Source organism: Equus przewalskii, chromosome 8 (assembly GCF_037783145.1).
Source record: "Equus przewalskii isolate Varuska chromosome 8, EquPr2, whole genome shotgun sequence".
NCBI lineage: Eukaryota > Metazoa > Chordata > Mammalia > Perissodactyla > Equidae > Equus > Equus przewalskii.
Window position 1 is genome coordinate 18,392,243 of NC_091838.1, and position 20,949 is coordinate 18,413,191.

The 20,949-nt window shown below is 35.4% G+C and overlaps 1 protein-coding gene across 6 annotated transcripts in view; it reads right to left on the reverse strand.

The window, feature by feature from the left end:
* Positions 1 to 20,949, reverse strand: part of MCMDC2 (minichromosome maintenance domain containing 2) — a 40,900-nt gene that overhangs the window by 2,604 nt on the left and 17,347 nt on the right. For 4 of the 6 annotated variants that reach the window (XM_070631538.1, XM_008526681.2, XM_070631537.1 and 1 more), the window contains 4 exons: positions 18,476 to 18,642; positions 13,075 to 13,254; positions 9,611 to 9,753; positions 5,493 to 5,602 (listed from right to left, as the gene is read on the reverse strand). In XM_070631538.1, coding sequence (XP_070487639.1) covers positions 5,493 to 5,602; positions 9,611 to 9,753; positions 13,075 to 13,254; positions 18,476 to 18,642 — 600 coding nt within the window. The remainder of the gene's footprint in view (positions 1 to 5,492; positions 5,603 to 9,610; positions 9,754 to 13,074; positions 13,255 to 18,475; positions 18,643 to 20,949) is intronic. The other 2 variants (XR_011543370.1, XR_011543371.1) reach the window with 1 other exon arrangement.

Sequence of the window (20,949 nt, forward strand, 5' to 3'; positions counted from 1 at the left end):
TTGAGACCCAGGAAATAGGTTCAGTAAATGAAACAAACAGGTACCAGGGCCAATGGAAGAAACATGTTGATGTTCAAATTTTAAAGGTTGGAAACTAGAAATTTATTTATTGAAGTAGTCTTACAGTTTTGAAGCTGAATAGTGACTTGAGGAGGTGGAAAAAGTAGGGATAGAAGGTATTGGAAGGTAGGGAAACACTAATCCTTTTATTCTATAAAGGGTAAGTGGATGATAGACATTATTGTACAATTCTCAGTTATTTAAGAACCATTAACATAAAGACAAACATAAACCTATGGAATGGAATAGAATAGCCCAGAAATAACCCCTTGCATATGTGGTTCAATAATTTTTGACAAGGGTGCCAAGATTCAATGGGGAAAGGACAATCTTTCCAACAAATGGTGCTAGGAAAATGATACCTACGTGCAAAAGAATGAAGTTGGTCCCTTACATTGTATACAAAACCGAATTCAGTGGATCAAAGACCTAAACGTAAGAACTAAAACTATAAAACCCTTAGTGAAAAACATTCGGGAAATGCTTTGTGATGTTGGATTTGGCAATTTCTAGAATATAGTACCAAAGGCACAGGCAACAAAAAAAATAGATCGCATCAAAAGACTATTTTTGTTCATCAAAAGATAACAGTGAAAAGGCAACCCATGGAATGGGAGAAAATATTTGCAAGTCATGTATCTGATAGGGTGTCTACAATGCAACGATGACAACCCGATTAAAAAAGGGCAAAAGATGAACAGACATTTCTCCAAATAAGATAGACAAATTTCCAATAAGCACATGAAAAGATGTTCAACATTACTAATCATTAGAAAAATGCAAATCAAAACCACAATGCGATACCACCTCACACCCCTAAGGATGGCTACCATCAAAAACTAAACAAAAGAAAATAAGAATTGGCAAGGATGTGGAGAAGTTGGAACCCTTGTGCACAGTTGTTGGAAATATAAAATGGTGCGACCCGGATAGAAAACCCTAGAGTTTCATCAAAAAAATTAAACACAATTAACCATATGATCCAGCAATTTCACTTCTGGGTATATACCCAAAATAATTAAAAGCAAGATCTCAGAGAGATTTGTACACTCATGTTCATAGCAGCATTAGTCACAATGGCCAAAGGTGGAAACAACCTAAGTAGCCATTGATGAATGAATGGATAAACAAAATGTGGTATATATACACAATGGAGGAAATTTTAATCCATGCTACAACATGGATGAACCTTGAGGACATTATAATGAGTGAAATAAGCCCAACAAAATAGAATAAATATATGATTCCACTTAGATGAGGTACCTAGAGAAGTCAAATTCATAGAGATAGAAAGTAGAATGGTGGTTGCCAGGGGCTGCGGAAGGGAGAAATGGGGAGTTATGTGTTTATTGGCTATGGCGTTTCGGTTTGGGAAATGTTGAAATGTTATGGAGATGAATGGTGCAACAGTGTGAATGTTGTACATGACGCCACTGAACTGTGTCCTTATAAATAGTTAAAATGGTGAATTTTATGTTATGTATATTTTACCACAATTAAAAGAAACCCTAAAACCCTTGACTATTACTGTAGGAGTTAAGCTCTTAAATTCTGTTTCGTTGAATGATTACCTAACTATGACTAGCCAGGAGTACAACTGCTACCCACACAGACAGTACCTACCTTCCTAGAGCTGTCTGTTGTCAGTAAACACTTAGATAGCCTCAGACTTCTGTGACTGCTCTCTTTACTGCCTTACTCTACCTGAAACCTTGCTGTTCCTTGAGTACGCTGCTTTCCTTGTGGCTCTCTCAAGTGAAGCTGCTTTTTCTCAAACACCCCACATACCTTAGTGTCACAAGAATGAGTCAATGCCTAATTTGCTGCCCCTTTGCAGCTTCCTGACCATTCTTGCCCCTGCTTTCCTTTTGATAAAAATCTCTCCCCATTGATGCCCAGTGCCATCTGGACTTTATCACCCTTTCCACTTCCACAGTGAAGTCAACAACCAGCTCAGCCCTCCGCTATCTTCCTCTCTTTTTTAATACCTGCCATTCAGTGATTTCCAAGTCAATGATCCATTTAACTCGCAACCTCCCTATGTCCTGACCTTTTTCCCTCTGCCTCCACCACACATTCCCAAAGGTCCCAGGAACCTGATAGCCCCAGAAACTTACGTCAAAACCATGAGTTCAAACATCCTGCGCCCCTACACTACTTCCTATGCTTCCAGCTTCCAGGTCTTCTATCTCAGAGACCTCCAATCTACTTCCTTCAGTTCCCTTCCCTCTTAACCAATTTACAAGTCCCTCCTTTGCCAGTCCCCCAACTCCCTTGCCCGTCTGTAACACTGCCACACTCACCTATCAAAACCTCAACTCTGCATGAACTCAGCCTGCATTCAGGCCGCTAGGCAGAAAATCACATAAATGGTATTTCTTTATTTTAAACGAATCACAGAAACCTCAAATGGGAATTTGCACTGCCTGACAACCCTGTTGGGTTTCTCGAGCTCACTTGCTCTGCTATCCCCTACAATGACTATTATATTCCATTCCTCTCCTCAAATCTTTTGTTTTCAGCTGATGACCTTGTGTAGAGTACATGACTAAATCTACAGGCCTGCTTGATTCTGTATCCATTGTCTTTCATCCTATAAAATGAAGTGACTTTTCTATCAGAGACCAATACCTTCATATGGTGCTCTAGATCCCATCCCTTCTCACTTTTTTAAACACTTCACTCCTTTGATCTTCCCCTCTTTCTGTAGTATCATTAGTTTACTCTCTATTGCATATCATTTGATCTATTATCTTCTTTTTTAAAAAATCCCTTCCTCGACCAGACATCCTTTTCCACCTAATACCTTATTTCTTCATCTTCATAGTCAAACATCTCACAGTTGTCTATGTGTGCTATCTCTATATCCTCACTTCCTACCGCACCCAAATCCCCACTCCACTGAAATAGCTCTAATCATGGCCACCTACAACCTCTAGATTGCCAAATCTAACGTCACTCAAACTCAGTAGCACGTGATACAGCTAACCACTCCTCTCCCTTCTTGAAACACTCTCCTTTCTTGGCTTCTATAACGCCACACTTGATTTTCCTTCTACATTCTAGCTGCTGCTTCTCAATCTCCTGTGTTCCTCCTCTTCAAACCCGTTTCTAAATATTGCAATTCTTCAAGGGCAGTCCTGGAGTTCTCTATATAGTCCTTCTCTAGGTGATTTCATCCATTCCATCGCTGTGAGTACAATCTCTGTGCTGATGATTCCTAAATTATATTTCTAGGTTAGAATTCTCTTCTAAATTCCAGATTCTTTTTTTGTTTTCTTTCAAGATTGGCCCTGAGCTATCTGTTGCCAATCTTCCTCTTTTTTTCCTTCTCTCCCCAAAGACCCAGTACATAGTTGTACATCCTAATTGTAGGTCATTCTGTTTCTTCTATGTGGGATGCCACCACAACATGGCTTGATGAGCAGTGTGTAGGTCCATGGCCAGGATCCAAACCCACGAACCCCAGGCCCAAGCAGAGCGTGCAAACTTAACCACTTGGCCACAGAGCCAGCCCCTAAATTCCAGATTCTTACATCTGTCTATTGATATCTCTGTAGCATGTCTCAAACTTATAGCTATAATTTGATTTTTCTCCCAAGCCTTTTTCTCTTTCTTTCCAGTCTTGGTAAATAGCACCATGATCCACTCAGTTGCGCAGGTAGAAACCTGGGAGTTTTCTTTAATTCCTCCCTCTCTCCCCTGCCCTAACTGCTAAATCCAGTTCATGAGCACAAACTATTGGTTTCTGCATCCAAGAAAAATATCCCTGAGTAGAGATCATTTGCCTGCTATATTTAAAGTAACACTTAAGGAGCTCTTAGCATTGTTTTGCTTAAGACTTAAAAATCAATATACCTAACTAAAATTCATTATGAAAACAAAAAAGTAACTAAAGGAAAAAAAAATCCTCACATAGTTTTATTTCCCTTAACAAATGCTTTCTTAAATGCTTCAAGTAAGTCTTGACAAAGTAGTTACCACGTGAAAACAGCCATATTCTACCACAGGAGTCCTTAATATTACGATACCATAGTTTTTCAATTCAAAGACACACATTTTTGTCTTCTTACAGAAATCTAGTTGTATCTTAACAATTCTGATGGCATGTCATAGTAAACTTGGAAGCATTTTTTCTTCATGGTACATAAAATGTCTTATTATTTCCAATTGTGTTTTTACATATAGAATAAAAGAAGAATGTAAAGATAAAGCAAATTAAAAATAAAAACACATAGGGGCTGGCCCCGTGGCCAAGTGGTTAAGTTCGCGCACTCTGCTTTGGCGGCCCAGGGTTTGGATCCTGGGCGCGGACATGGCACTGCTCGTCAGGCCATGTTGAGGCGGCATCCCACATGCCACAACTGGAAGGACCCACAACTAAAATATACAACTATGTACTGGGGGGTTTGGGGAGAAAAAGCAGAAAAAATAAAAAATAAAAACACATATATCCTTCCTCTTATTTAGCATTGGCTGGGAACTAGTGTTTTTCTCTTGGTAAATAAAACTAATTCAGGATGATAATTAACCTCTTCTGGGGGTCATGAACCTCTAAGACATATTTGATAAAACTTACGATTCATCTTCCTAAGCAAAAAGGTATAAAGCACAGACATATACAAATTTACATATAATGTAGGGATTCACAAGCCCCTACGACTCTCTAAGTATCCATGGATCCTAGGTTTAGAATGCTTGATTTAGATAATTATACAACAAAGTTGTAATGTTCTAATGGATCTTTTTGAAAAGGTACTACAAAATAAATTGAATTTAAAGCAAATTTAAGCACTGAACAAATACACACAGAAAAGTCTACATTAATACATCCTTTAAGTCCCAGAGCTGGAACCAAAGTTTGGTTTGAAGGATGGTATATCTCATCAAAATTAATGTCTCATCTAATGCAACAAAGAACTTTGTAAGATTAACTCTCTTTACTCTTACCTTAAGAGCCTTTTTATATTTTTATTAGCAAAACCATAATAAGCCCCATTCATTTCAAACAATTAAATGCTATGGTCATAGTATTATAACTAGCAATTCAGAGAAGGTGATGATGCAAGATAATCACATTTTCTTTGCCTATTTGCCTGACTCCAAAGCTGCTTGACAAATGTTGCATGTTATTTCAAAAGGAAGATAAATTTAAAGTCATTTCATGTGTTATATTAAGCACATTTTCTTTTCAGAATTCTTTAAGCAATGCAAAAGTTCAAGATTAGAAACAGTCATGCACAATAAGGAACTTAATATCAGATAATGATACTTTCTATAAGCAATTAATAAATGTTCAAATTCAAACAGGCATTACCTGATAGAAATTTATGATTCTTTAAAATATATGTAACATTTCAATTTAACAGACTAAGAATATTTAAGTTTAAATATAATTATTTGTAGTGGTCATTAATAATTTAATAGATTACCATATTTCAATGTGAGAGATGTTTCAAATAATAAGGCTGCAATTAATACATCTTCTTTAAGCACTTTATTCCTTAAGTTCAGTCGAGCATGGGCTTCAGATAGGGAAACTCTAAAAAAGAAAACTGATGCCAATCAAAATATGTTGATATTATAAAGATAATATATATTTTGGCAGGAACAAACCAAGACACACATGAACATAAGCCACACCTTAAAGATCAGCATATTCTTACTTTAAAAAAATTTTTAATTTCTTTTCAAAGCATTTTTTTCCTACCAACTTGAATAGACTATTCCAGAATGAGCAAGTATCCTGACTTATCAAAGAGTTGGTTTCCACTCTGGCTTATCTTTATTATTCCATGTCTCCTCCCCTCCCCCCTAAGTTCTATTCAGATAAATACACAGTTGGGAGAATTAACCTAACTATAGACACATCCTTGGTGTTTTCTTCCAGTTCTTCATCTATTTGAAGTCCTCATAGAATCTTGAAACTTCAGTGTAGGAAGAGATCTTGGGGATCAAAGCTCTAACTCCCATCAGATAATTGAATTTTCTCTCCAACATCCCAGGCTACTTATTTTCCAGTCTCTTTTGAACTTTTCCCAGGATTCGCTAGGAATCATGAGGCAATCCATTCCTTTATATTTTTAAACTAGCTTTGATTACCTGAAAAAAATCTCCCTTAGGCATATACAATGTACTTGAATGATTGCTGGACTTGGCAATCAGAAAACCTGGGCTAAGTCTCCAGAATTTACTAGCTGTGTGACTTTGTATAAATCATTTAATTTGAGATTTTTTTGAAGCTCAGTTATGAAATGGGGATAAGAACAATTCACAGGGTTATTGTGCTTTCAAATAAGGCATTTGAAAATTCTGGGACTCACCCACAAAGATTATATAAACGTAAGCTGAAACTGGTTTCACTGCAATTTCCACCCACCAGTCTTCTGGGATTACAGAACAAGTCTAATACTTCTTAAATGTGACAGCTCTTAAAATATTCAAAGACAACTTTTCTAGTTGTCCTATGTTTTCTTTTCTCCAAGATAAGTATTCCTAGTTCCTCACTATGTCATGAGACATAATTTTCAGACCCCTCACCATCCTGGCTACTCTCCTTGTGACCAGATTTGGTTAACATTCCTTTTCAGTACAGTACTACAGGAGTAATTGACCAGCAGAGTAGAGGTGAGGCAGAACTGGCATTTTCTTTCTCTTGATACTATATATATTCTATAATACAACCCCAAATCACAGAAGTATTAACAGCCTTATTACATTGTTTACTCATAAAGAATGAAATAAGTCTTTTCATTTTAAGCCATATCACCCATTTCCTATCCATTCCCGCTTGTACTAGGGAGATTGGGACCTAAGTGAGGGCAGTACATTTATCCTATTAATTTTCTTCTTGTTAGACTAAAATCATCATTTGAGCTTGTGAAGATCTCTCCAGAGTTGTTTATTTACAAATTTAATTATCATGTTCCTGATTTCCTCACCCAAACTCCTTCTAAAAATGTTGACCAGGACAGAATATATATACATATACATATACATATACAGCCTTTCAGAGAGAAGAGAGTATTGTTCAGCTCCACTTCACTAGAAAAGCAAAGATGGTATTATTAGGTTACTATCTATAGAAGCAGGAGAAAAAATCAAGGTTTATGACTCTTCTGAGTAGTGGTTCATTTATTTTGCTATTTCATAAACCTCATCTCCACCTCTAGTGTTTATTTCTACAATGGGAAAAAGTAGAGTTATCATATTAAAATTAATTCTGCTTAATTTTTGGATCAATATAGTCAAATGTAAACTGAAACTGTGTGAGTTTAAATAAAAAATACCTTTTTATACAGAGGAAAAACATATACAGTGGGAGAAATTAACTAAACCTATTTATCTCTTACAGACATAGTTGATATTTCCTGCCAGTCCTTCACTTCTCTTATTTTATATTGCATTTATAACAAGATATTTATTTATTTAATGGATTATTTTACTCCTGGTCCTACTTCATAATTTGTTTGAGATCATACATTAATTAATCTATATCAAAGGAAGTGTAAAGGTCTGTCATTAGGGGCTATTTAAATTATAGTACAGCCACATCAAAACACACTAAAACTGTTAATGCAGCTATTAAAACAGAACGAAGTAATCCTTTATGTGCTGATAATTTTCTTTTTTTTGAGGAAGATTAGCCCTGAGCTAATATCTGCCGCCAATCCTCCTCTTTTTGCTGAGGAAGATTGGCCCTGAGCTAACATCCATGCCCATCTTCCTCTGTTTTATATGTAGGACACCTGCCACAGCATGGCTTGATGAGTGGTGTGTAGGTCCACACCTGGGATCCAAACCAATGAACCCCAGGCTGCCGAAGCAGAACATGCAAACTTAACCGCTGCATCACCAGACCAGCCCCTATGTGCTGATAATATGATATGTATATCATGCATGATTTCATTTGGGCAAGAAGAAAATATCTACCCATATGAATATATATACTTATATTTATCTATTATATATATTTATATATATAAAATGTTTTGTTAAAAAAGAGACAATAAGCCCAAAATGGAGTCACTTGTGCTAAGCCCCACATCAGCAAACCAAGACTTAATATCTCAGCTAATTACAGTTTCACCCTCTCACAAAGTTTCACATCCTCACAAAGGGATGTGATCTTTAAGCAGTCAATCTAGAATTACCTGGTCAGCACTAGTGTGGTAATCTGCCGTTTAGACCCCCCACCCTTATCCCAAAGGAAGATGACCCTGTCTGAAACAATATACTCTTTGTTAGAAACTTCCTTTTCTACCCACTTCTGTCCATAAAATCTTCCATTTTGTATAGCCCTTGGAGTTCCTTTCTATTTGTTAGATGGGATGCTGCCTAATTCATGAATTGTTGAATAAAGCCAATTAGTTCTTCAAATTTACTCAGTTGAATTTTGCTTTTTTAACAGTTTAAATAACACATACATCTAAAAATATATAATATATTCAAATAAAATATATATTTAATATACATCATATATTTAAGTTACATATTTGTATATGCTAGTATTTGAATAGATAATTTCTGGAAGGATATACAAAAACTGTTAACAGTGATTGTCTCTAGAGAGTGGGATAGGAATGGGTAGGGTTAGCAGGACATTTTAGACTTTTCTTTTACTGTGTCCACACTTTACTTTTATAATAAAAATTAGTTTTTTAGAAAAACTTTTAGAGGAATAATAATAGATGAGTCTATTAAAGTATTTTAAAGTAAAATATACTTAAAAAGAATTTTTCTAGATTCAACTACAAAATACCTAGAATGTAAGCAGTCACTTTGTTTTCGTGTGTGTGTGAGGAAGATTCACCCTGAGCTAACATCCGTTGCCAATCCTCCTCCTCTTTTTTTAATTGAGGAAGATTAGCCTTGAGCTAACATCTGTGCCAGTTTTCCTCTACTTTGTATGTGGGATGCCCCCACAGCATGGCTGACAAGTGGAGTAGGTCTGCACCCAGGATCTGAACCTGCGAACCTCTGGCCACTGAAGCAGAGCACGCAGAACTTTAACCACTTGGCCACAGGGCCAGGGCCATAAATAGTCACGTTTTAAAAAACAATCATTTGCATTTGAAATCAGAAATTTTCTCATGCACATGTCATACAGGAGGTCCAATAAAAATTAATTTAGTGAAAAACAAATTATTGGAAGTTCAACTGATGTAACAATATAAAGGGCCGGCCCAGTGGTGTTGTGGTTAAGTTCTTGCCCTCCACTTCAGCAGCCTGGGATTCACCGGTCCAGATCCCAAGCATGGACCTACATGCTGCTCATCAAGTGATGCTATGGTGGCATCCCACATACAAAAAATAGAGGAAGATTGGCAACAGATGTTAGCTTCTGGCATCACCAAAAAAAAAAAAAACCCAAAAAAAAATATAACAAAAGGAGTTAAGTCACTTTAAATTCTGTTGGAACAAGGTAAATTGTAAACCAACCAATGAGGAATCAAATAAACAAAGAAAAAAGTGAAACAGATAAATAAGTTCATTAAAGACATCATTTAAAAGTCAATACTGGCTTTAAGATTTTGCATTGAATACCTACAAATATTTTAATGCAGATGATGACAGTTTTGATCCACATTTAGAATCTGTTCTGATTCTGCGACTTGCTAGATAATAGCCATGAATCATTCTTTCTGCCTCCACGCTGAATTCTACATTCAAATTCTTTGCAAAAGCCAGCAGCTAAATTAAAGTGTGAAAATTTTATGAGATTCAAACTTTATTATAGAATCTATATTACAAAAATCCAAAGTACATTGTCATTTTATTTTTAAAAGTTTGCATGTTTTATTTATATCAAAATTGATTAAATATCTGGGGCCATTCCAAAATCATTGAGCACTTTAAATCATAGTCTTAGGCTTGTAATGAATATTAACGTTTACCCAGAATAATTTCTTCCTCCCTCTTAGAAGTGTTCTGTGCAATGTCTTTGAATGCCTATCAAGTCTTTGCTTCCCCCAGAATAAAGGCTCACTTAGAGCCTTTCAGTGGGAGAGCGGCTTCCTTCAGAGCTCATTTCCCTTTGAATAGCTTTAATCCTTTGACAGTTGAATTCCCTATAACTTTCTCTCATTGGCCCTAGAGCTATTTGCCCTCCTTACTTCCCTTCCTTCCTTTTAAAGAACACAACTGAACACCAGCAATGTGGGAGGTACTGTATAACTACTATGAAGGTGGGCCTTGGAGATTCAGTAAAATTTTGGTTAAAGAATAAGTCTTCAACATAATGATTTTCACTATTTCCTCTGAGTTTTGTGCTTTTTTCTTTCTGAGTGATTCCCAGTTCCTAAGTCCTTATTCCATGACATAATTTCCAGACATTTCACCATCTTAGTGGTTTTCTGCTTTTTCAACTCATAGAACCAAAAGGAACAATTAACAGTAATAAGGTTGTTAACTATAATATTTATATTTTAAATACAACTTTTTTTTAAAGATCTGGATATGTCCTGTCTGCTTTATTCTCTTTATAATCCACGGTTCTCTGCACGCCTTCAAAAGTGAATAATAATACTATTAATAACATCAGTAGCCCTCCCTAGTTCTACCCTATGGAGGCACAGTGATGTGCCACCTCTATTCCCCTTCAGGAAAGGACTTGTTGCCCCACCTACTGGGAGTGCTGTCAGCGTTGGCCTCCAGTTGTCAATTTCTTTAGGGATTGCCTCAGTATAGCCCATATCAAATGGCTGATTGAGGCTGAAGTGGAAGAATGGTGTTATAAAGCCTCTCTATTTCTATCTAAAGCAGGACAACCCTGGTGGGTCTCTTTAGCTCCAGAGCTCTTTGTGGGGCCAGCCAGAAGCTACCTTGGGGCCTGCATCGCAGCTTGACTCCTTCCTTTGCCCAAACCTGCTTCCTTCTCCTTTCCACAGGTATTGACAGAAGAGCACTCTCTAATAAACACTGGCACACTAAACCCCATCTCAGTTGGCCTCCTAGAACCCAGGCTGCAACATATTCCATCAAATCTGTTTTGTGTGACGAACAGATTTATCTTCTGGAGAAATAATTTTCACTATTTCACTAGCCTAGGAACGTCTACAACTGTTCTCTAAACTCTGACAAATCAACTATAAATTCTTTTGCCTGAGCTTTAAGGCTTATTGTAAATTTCCCAAATCCTAATCCCGATGACTCCATAATACAAATTTTGCTCCAGTCAGGCAGGTCTTCTCATAGTTTTCCACGTATACTTATTTCTACTTTTATGTCTTTGCTCTTACATTTTTTTTTTTCTGTCTAGGATGCCCATCCTTCCTGCCATCTACATCTTACCTTTTCTTAAGGTCCAACTAAAGTCTCACCTCCTCCATGAAGCCTTCCCAACTCTTGCATTCTACTTGATATCTCCCTTTCTGAATTCCTAAAATACTTATAATCAGCACCACCCAGCTTAGCACTTCAATTGTCTCTTAATTGTTTCACGTATCTTGTTTTTATCTCAATTAAAGATCAACTATTTAAAGAAGAAAATTTACGTTTCTGTGAGAATATAAAAAAAGAGAAATAGACTCATATATATAAAGCATTTAGTAAATACCTAACTAATTAATACCTCGACAGATTTTTTTGTTTGTTTTTCAGGGAAAAACTAGGCAAAAATATCTCCAGGTCATTAGTGTGTCTAAATATTTAGTACCCTAATTCTTAGAGACTAGCTACTTTATTCTTATATCCTAAAACAAACAAAAAGACCTTATTGTATCATAAATATTGTTCTTTTTCTGTTCTAATCTATGGGAATAAACAATGCTCATAATTCATTTTTAAGTCCACCTCACCTTTCAACCTTTTACCCATGCAATAGGCTTACAAGGAAGGCAGCTATGCAAAAAAAATTTAGACCCATGGATTCCCACTTCCCAATATTTCCTGCCTTTTGTCTATCCAACCTAGGTATTTTAACTCTACTGTGGACAGATTTCTGAATAGTTAAAGTTAAAAAGGCTTTACTTGTAAATACTTGAGTACCTTTAACAGTGGGAAACAAATGGCGAGCAATAGGATATATTAGGGTATATGAGGAAGCCATTTGGTGTAATTCAGCCTGACTTTGTTTTTTGAAAAGGGCCTGACATGGCCGTTGAGCATGCATTGTATGTCTGCTTTAAACATTTGTTACCTCCCAGACAAGAACAAATGGTCTTAAGATAAAGATGCAACTTCCCTCATATTGGCATTTCCTTAGGATAAGCATCTCTCCTTAGGCTAGGAATTGATTGCTGCACCCACCCTGTGACCACCCAACTTGAGACAACAAACGGGCTACCTGCTGTGTCCATCAGTCACTGTGCCGACAGAGCAACCTCGTGACTATTGTAAAAGGGACATTTCAATCATATGTAATACATGCTCTTTGATGGTATATAATCACTCTGTACATCCCCACATCTTTGGTGCCCTTCCTTTCTTGGGGAAGGAAGGCCCGGGGCTAAGCTAGCCCTCAGATCTGGCTCATAATAAACTCATACCAATTTTCATTTATAGAATTCATTATGGATTATTTTTGTCGACAATAGCTATGAGAATCATTACTAAATTTACGTCATCTACTCTCAGGACATGCCAGACATGTTTTTATGTCAGGACACTAAAATGGGTTAGTGACTCATGATAGATATTCCTTAAAGTCAGAATTCTGAATTCATATAAAGGAAATCCCTTTGAATAACTGTATATCTATATAGCCTGTCATCATAATTTTCTGTAGAAATATTATATTTTGGTTTTCTTTTCATTGAGATTATTTAAGCTATAGTGATCTGGACAAGGGTGCAAAGAATAAGTTCAACATTTTAGTATCTATGCCCTTATACAGTTTTTTATTTATAATAATCCTAAATACTTTCTATACAATGTCTTTAAAATGTTTAAAGCTGGAAGCAAACTGGAATAAAGGAAACCTAAATAAAGAAAATTGAATGCTCAAATGGAGTACTATTTAAATTGAGGATCGTTAGCACAAGTATTCTTGGTAATCATTTTTCCTACATTTACCTTTTCAAAATCTTCAGTTGTAAACTGTTTAGAAGCTATATAAAGCAGCCCTTCAGGATCAATGGCTTTCTTTAAAGTATGATGCACAGTAGGAAGAAGTGGGTGGCAAGGAGATGATTCATTGCAGTTAATCAATAATACAAATGCCTCTAACAGATTAGCTGGAATCAAACTGCAATCCTACATCAAATGAAAATGTAAAAGGAAAACATTAAACTCTGGCATTTTCACAAACTTTTTGGAAATAATTATGAGAAGTATGTATAATTATTATTTAAATTATTAATATATTTATATTATAATATTTAATTATATTAAATTATATAAATATAATTATTATTTTATTATTTTTTATTATTAGTTATTACTTATTAAAGTGATTTCTGAATAGCATGGTAAAATTGTGGTAAACAATTTTTTTTAAATGCTCTTTATTATTAGAAAGCATTGGAAATAGAGCAGACCATATGGAAGAGAAAATTAGTGAGCAAACGTATACAAAGCTTTGAGCAAGGTGATAATAGACAGAATCAGAAAATTGCAACTGTATATCAGAATAGATTAATAAACAGTTATAACATAAAGGCCAAAGGGAAAGAAAGCATTAAAAATAACTATAACCACTTCAATTTGGTAACAAACTCACAATACAAAAAGGGATAATTAGTGACAAGAAAAACATAGAAGAGGAAGAGGTAAAGGACCAAAACTGCACAGCAAATGGAGATAAGATGCTATCAGCAGAAAAAGCACATCTCATCTATGAGATCTTTTCTACAAACCTCATGGTAATCACAAAGCAAAAACTCAAAGGACAGTCACAAAACATAAAAAAAGAGGAAATTTAGAAACACATTACAGAAAACCACCAAACTGAAACAGCAGACAGAAACACAGGGAAAAAGAAACAATGGAAATATAGAACAACCAGAAAATAAAAGATAAAATGGCAGTCTTAAGCCCTCAAATATCAATAATCACCCTAAATGTAAATGGATTGAATTCACCAATCAAAAGACACAGAATGGCTGGACTAGAAAACAAGATACAACAATATGCTGCATCCAGGAGACCCATCTCAGCTCTAAAGACAAACACAGGCTCAGAGTGAAGGGGTGGAAGTATGATACTCTAAGCAAATGGCAACAAAAAGGAAGCAGGTGTAGCCATACTTATATTAGACAAAACAGACTTCAAGCCAAAAAAGATAACAAGAGACAAAGAAGGACATTATATAATGATAAAGGGAACATTCCACCAAGAAGACATAACATCTATTAATATATAGGAATCTAATATAGGAGCACCAAAGTATATAAAGCAACGAGTAACAGACCTAGATGGAGAAACTGACAGCTACACAATAATAGTAGAGAACTTTAATACCCCACTAACACCAATGGATAGATCATCCAGACAGAGAGTCAACAAGGAAATATTGACCTTAAATAAAACACTAGACTGGATGTACTTAATAAATATATATACAACATTCCATCTAAAAGAAGCAGCATACACATTCTTTTCAAGTGCCCACAGAACATTCTCAAAGATAGACCATATGTTTGGAAACAAAGCAAGTCTCAATAAATTTAAGAAGTTTGAAATCATATCAAGCATCTTTTCTGACCACAATGATATGAAACTAGAAATCAACTACAAGAAGAAAGCTGGAAAAGTTTCAAATATGTGGAAATAATATGCTACTGAACAACTACTGGATCAATGAAGAAATCAAAAAGTACCTAGACACAAATGAAAATGAAAACACAACATACCAAAACCTATGGGATGTGGGAAAAGCAGTACTAAGAGGGTATATATGGCAATACAGGCCTACCTCAAGAAACAAGAAAAATGTCAAGTTAACAATCTAATACTATACATAAAAGAACTAGAAAAAGGAAAAAAACAAACAGTAGTAGAAGGAAGGGAATAATAAAAATAAGAGCAGAAATAAATGAAATAGAGACTAAAAAGATAATAGAAAAGATCAATGAAACTAAGAGCTGGTCTTTGAAAAGAGAAACAAAACTCACAAATCCTTAGCTAGACTCACTAAGCAAAAAAGAGTGAAAGCTCAATTAAATAAAATCAGAAATGAAAAGAGAAATTACAAAAAAATACAAAGTACTAAAAGAGAAAACTATGAAAAACTGTCTACCAACAAATTGAATACCCTAGAAGAAATGAATAAACTCTTAAAATCATACAATTTCCCAAAACTGAATCAAGAAGAAATAGAGAATGTGAATTGACCAATCACAAGTAAAGAGATTGAAGCAGTAATCAAAAACCTGCTGAGAAACAAAAGTCCAGGACCAGCTGGCTTCTCTGGTGAATTCTACCAAACATTCAAAGAAGATTTAATACTTATCTTTCTCAAACTCTTCCAAAATTGAAGAAGATAGGACGCTTCCTAATTTGTTTTTTGAGACCAACATTACCCTGATACCAAAACCAGACAAGGACAAAACAAAAAAGGAAAATTACAGGCAATATCACTGATGAACATAGATGCAAAAATCCTCAACAAAATATTAGCGAATCTAATACAATACATTAAAAGGATCATACACCATGATCAAGTGGGATTTATTCCAGGGATGCAGGGATGGTTCAACATCTGCAAATCAATCAATGTGATACATCACATTAACAAAATGAATAAAAATCACATGGTCATCTCAATAGATGCAGAGAAAGCATTTAACAAGATTCAACATCCATTTACAATAAAAACTCTCAATAAAATGGGTATAGAAGGAAAGTACCTCAACATAACAAAGGCCATATATAAGAAACCCATAGCCAACATCAGACTCAGGAGTGAAAAACTGAAAGCTATTCCTCTAAGAAGAAGAACAAGACAAGAATGCTCACTCTCACCACTCTTATTCAACATAGTATTGGAAGTCCTAGCCAGAGCAATTAGGCAAGAAAAAGAAATAAAAGGTATCCAAATTGGAAAGGAAGAAATAAAACTGTCACTATTTGCAGATGACATGATTCTATATATAGAAAACCCTAAGAATCCACCAGAAAGCTATTAGAAATAATCAACAACTACAACAAAGTTGCAGACTACAAAATCAACATATAAAAATCAGTTGCATTTCTATACACTACCAATGAACTAGTAGGAAGAGAAATCAAGAATACAATTCCATTGGGGCTGGCCTGGTGGCGCAGCAGTTAAGTTCACACATTCTGCTTCGGCGGCCCTGGTTTGCTGGTTCGGATCCCAGGTGTGGACCTACATACCACTTGGCAAGCCATGCTGTGGCAGGCGTCCCAGACATAAAGTAGAGGAAGATGGGCATGGATGTTAGCTCAGGGCCAATCTTCCTCAGAAAAAAACAAACAAAGAATACAATCCCATTTACAATTACAATAATAACAAAAATTACCTAGGAAGAAATTTAACCAAGCAGACAAAAGACCTTTATGCTGAAAACTGTAAGACATTGTAGAAAGAAACTGAAGAAGACACAAAGAAATGGAACGATATTCCACGCTCATGGATTGGAAGAATTAACATAGTTAAAAGGTCCATATTACCTAAAGCAATCTAAAGACTCAATGCAATCCTCATCAAAATCCCAGTGACATTTTTCATAGAAATAGAACAAAGAATCCTAAAATTTATACGGAATATCAAAAGACCCCCACATTGCCTAAGCAATTCTGAGAAAAAAGAACAAAGCTGGAAGCATCACAATCCCTGACTTCAAAATACGCTACAAAGCTATAGTAATCAAAACAGCATAGTACTGGCAGAAAAACAGGCACACAGATCAATGAAACAGAATTGAGAGCCCAGACATAAACCCACACATCTATGGACAGCTACTTTTCAAGAACAGGGCCAAGAACATACAATGGAAAAAGGAAAGTCTCTTCAATAAATGGTGTTGGGAAAACTGGACAGCCACATGCAAAAGAATTAAAGTAGACCATTGTCTTACACCATACACAAAGCTTAACTCAAAATGCATTAAAGACTTGAATTTAAGATCTGAAACCATAAAACTTCTAGAAGAAAACATAGGCAGTACACTCTTTGACACTGGTCTTAGCGGTGTCTTTTTTAACATCATGTCTCTTCAGGCAAGGGAAACAAAAGAAAAAATAAACTAATGGGACTGCATCAAACTAAAAAGCTTCCGCACTGCAGAAGAAATGATCAACAAAATGAAAAGACAATCTACCAACTGGGAGAAGATATTTATCATATATCTGATAACAAATATCCAAAATATATAAAGAACTCATATACTCAACAACAAGAAAACAACCTGATCAAAAAAAAGGCAGAGGATATAAACAGACATTTTTCCAAAGAAGGTATACAGATGGCCAACAGGCACGTGAAAAGATGTTCAACATCACTAATTATTAAGGAAATGCAAATCAAAACTACAATGAGATATTGCTTCACACCCATCAGAATGGCTATTTCTAAAAAGATAAGAAATAACAAGTGTTGAAGAGGATGTGGGGAAGAGGGAACTCTCATACACTACTGGTGGGAATGTAAATTGGTGCTGCCACTATGGAAAGCAGTATGGAGATTCCTCAAAAAATTAAAAATAGAAATTCCAGCCACTACACTCCTGGGTACTTATCCAAAGAACACAAAAACACTAATTTGAAAAGATATATGCACCCCTATGTTCACTCCAGCATTATTCAAATAGCCAAGACTTGGAAGCAACCTAAGTGCTCATCAATGGATGAATGGATAAAGATGATGTGGTATATTTATATATAATGGAATACTACTCAGTCATAAAAAAAGATGAAATCTTGACATTTGCTACAACATGGTCAGACCTTGAGGGTATTATGCTAAGTGAAGTAAGTCAGATGGAGAAAGACAATTATTGTATGACTTCACTCATATGTAGAAGATAAACACATAGATACAGAGAACAGATTGGTGGTTACTAGAGGGGAAGGGATGGGGGAGGGTGAAAGGGCACATGTGTAAGGTGATGGATGGCAACTAGACTTTGGTGGTGAACATGCAATCTATACACAAGTTGAAATATAATGATATATGTCTGAAATTTATATAATGTTATAAAGCAATGTGACCTCAATAAAAATTTTTTTAAATAAAAAAATTAAAATGCCCTTTATTGAGTATTTTCTTACACATTATTCATTAAAGCCTCCCCCACTACCTATTTAAATTACTAGTCAGCAGACATCTGCTTTGCGTGACTAAAAAACATAAAAATTTTCAAACAATTGCATCATTGTTTGGTTCTAGTCCCTGTTTAAGTATAGAAATGGGTTAATAACAAAACATTAAGAACAACAAAAACATTAACATTAAAACAGTGACTAAATTCTCTGAACAACAGTCTAACAACAAAATATACATATACTTTACCATCTGACCAATCAGAGCATTGGTTTTCTGCATGTTTCTCCTTGAAGATGAATCCATATCAACAAAAGACCAAAAACTGCACTGAACTGGAAAAGTCATTTGTTGATCGATATCATCCCCAAACTTCTTTCCCGGGATGTACACTGTGATGCTTCTGCTTTCTACCACTAAGTCAGAAGACATTACCCATTTGTTATGTAAGTTCATTTTGGTCTATATAGCTACAAATGAATAACAAATATTATTAAATAGAATTTTACTGTCTAAATTTTGGACAGTAAAGACAAAAGTAAATTTGATCGTTTTGTAAGATATGGCTAACTTAGAAGATCTGCCATAAAAAGAACAAGGAAAGAAAAATATTTCAATGTTTATGTGCCCCATGACTTAATGAGAACCAGCAGCCCAAAGGAAGTAGCTGGAATTGTGGTCAGTGTCTGCATGGAATAGGCAGAGGGTTAGGAGATTGGTCATATAGTCCACGCTTACAAGAGAGACTGAAATTAAGCAATGTTCTTTTCTGTGGAAAAAAATAATAAGTGGGCCTCTATCTGGGAGTGAAAGAATAGATTGAGAGAAAATACGAACTACAAGGAGTAGGCAAAAATATATCTCAAATTCAACAAGTTCAAAACCAAATTCATCATTTCTCCTCCACAAGGGGCTCTGTGTGCATTAGTCACTATTAGGGGTATCACCATCCACCCACTTAAAACCAAAACAAAAAAATGTGGAAACTCCTATTCTCCTTTTTATCTTTCCTTCACCTCTTATATCCATTTAATCTATGGATTCAATCCTACTCCTAGGAGTCTTATCTTCCAAATATTTCTCAAATTAGTCTTCTCTCCATTCATGATAACAGAGTCTTTTGTGCACATGTTTAACTTTCTCTTGGGTCATATTGTAAATACGTATTTAATTCTACATAAACTGCTAGAGCAGTTTGCAAATGGTTGTGCTATTAAATACTCTCATCAACAATATATGAGAATTACAGTTTCTCCACATCCTTGGCAACATTTGTTGTTGTCAATCTTTTTAATTTTAGTCATTTTTTGTAGCCAAGGCCAGCTACATAATTTGTGGAGCCCAGTGTAAAAATAAAGTCTAGGCCTTTTATTCAAAAATCAGGGGGAAAACTGCTTTTAAAAGTTGTGATATATAAAGCTTTTTCCTCTAAAAAGTATTTTATTACCTATAAAATGTAATAGGAGTGGATGTGGAGAAATTAGAACCCTCATGAATTACTGGTGAGAATGTAAAACGGTGTAGCCACTGTGGAAAACAGTTTGGTTCCTCATAACGTTAAACATACAATTATCATATGATCTCACAATTCCACTTCTAGGTATATACCCAGAAGAGTTGAAAGCAGGGACTTAAACAGATACTTTTACACCAATGTTCATAACAGCATTATTCAAAATAGCCAAAAAGTATAAATAACACAAGCATCCATCTATAGATGAATGAATTTTTTCAAAAAGTGGTATATACACACAATGGAATATTATTTAGCCATAGAAAGGAATGACATTCTATGAGTAGGCAAATTCACAGAGACACAAAGTAGAATAGAGGTTACCAGGGACTGAAGGTAGGGGGGAGTAGGGAGTTATTGTTTTGTGGGTACAGAGTTTCTGTTGGGGATTACAAAAAAGTTCTGGAAATGGATAGTGATGATGGTTGCACAACATTGTGAATGTACTTAATGCCACTGAATTGTACATTAAAAATGATTTAAGTGGTAAATTTTATGTTATGTGTATTTTATCAGAATGTTTTTTTTAAAAAAGAATGATGTAATGATACCTGCTACAACATGGATGAACCTCAAAAACATTATGGTAAGTGAAAGAAGTCAGGCATGAAAGACCAGATATTGCCTGATTCCCTTGATATAAAATGTCCAGAATAGGCAAATCCATAGAGACAGAGAGCAGATTAGATTGCCAGGGACTGTGGGGAGGAGGGCTAGAGGGGGAGTCCTAATGAGTATGGTTTTTCCTTTTGAGGTGATGAAAATTTTCTCAAAGTAGATAGTGGTGATGGTTGTACAACTCAGTGAATATTCTAAAAACCACTAAATTGTACACTTTAAGTGGGTGAATTGTATGGTATGCAAATTATATTTCAATAAAGCTGTTACCAAAAAACATAATAGCAGTAATTGGCATCCTAAAATTTAAAATTTTAATTATTGGCATGAATTTTATCACTTATCTTTATATTGTACAATACCAGTCTTAAACACAAATTATGAGCATTTAACTCATATACAGAGTCACTAGTATTTTGTAGCTTGTACATACATATGTATTTTGTTCTTACTAGAATAGTGGAAAAACTGCACAAAACTCTTTATTTTACTTTTTTTTTTTTTGAGGAAGATTAGCCCTGAGCTAACTGCTGCCAATCCTCTTTTCGCTGAGGAAGACTGGCCCCGAGCTAACATCCATGCCCATCTTCCT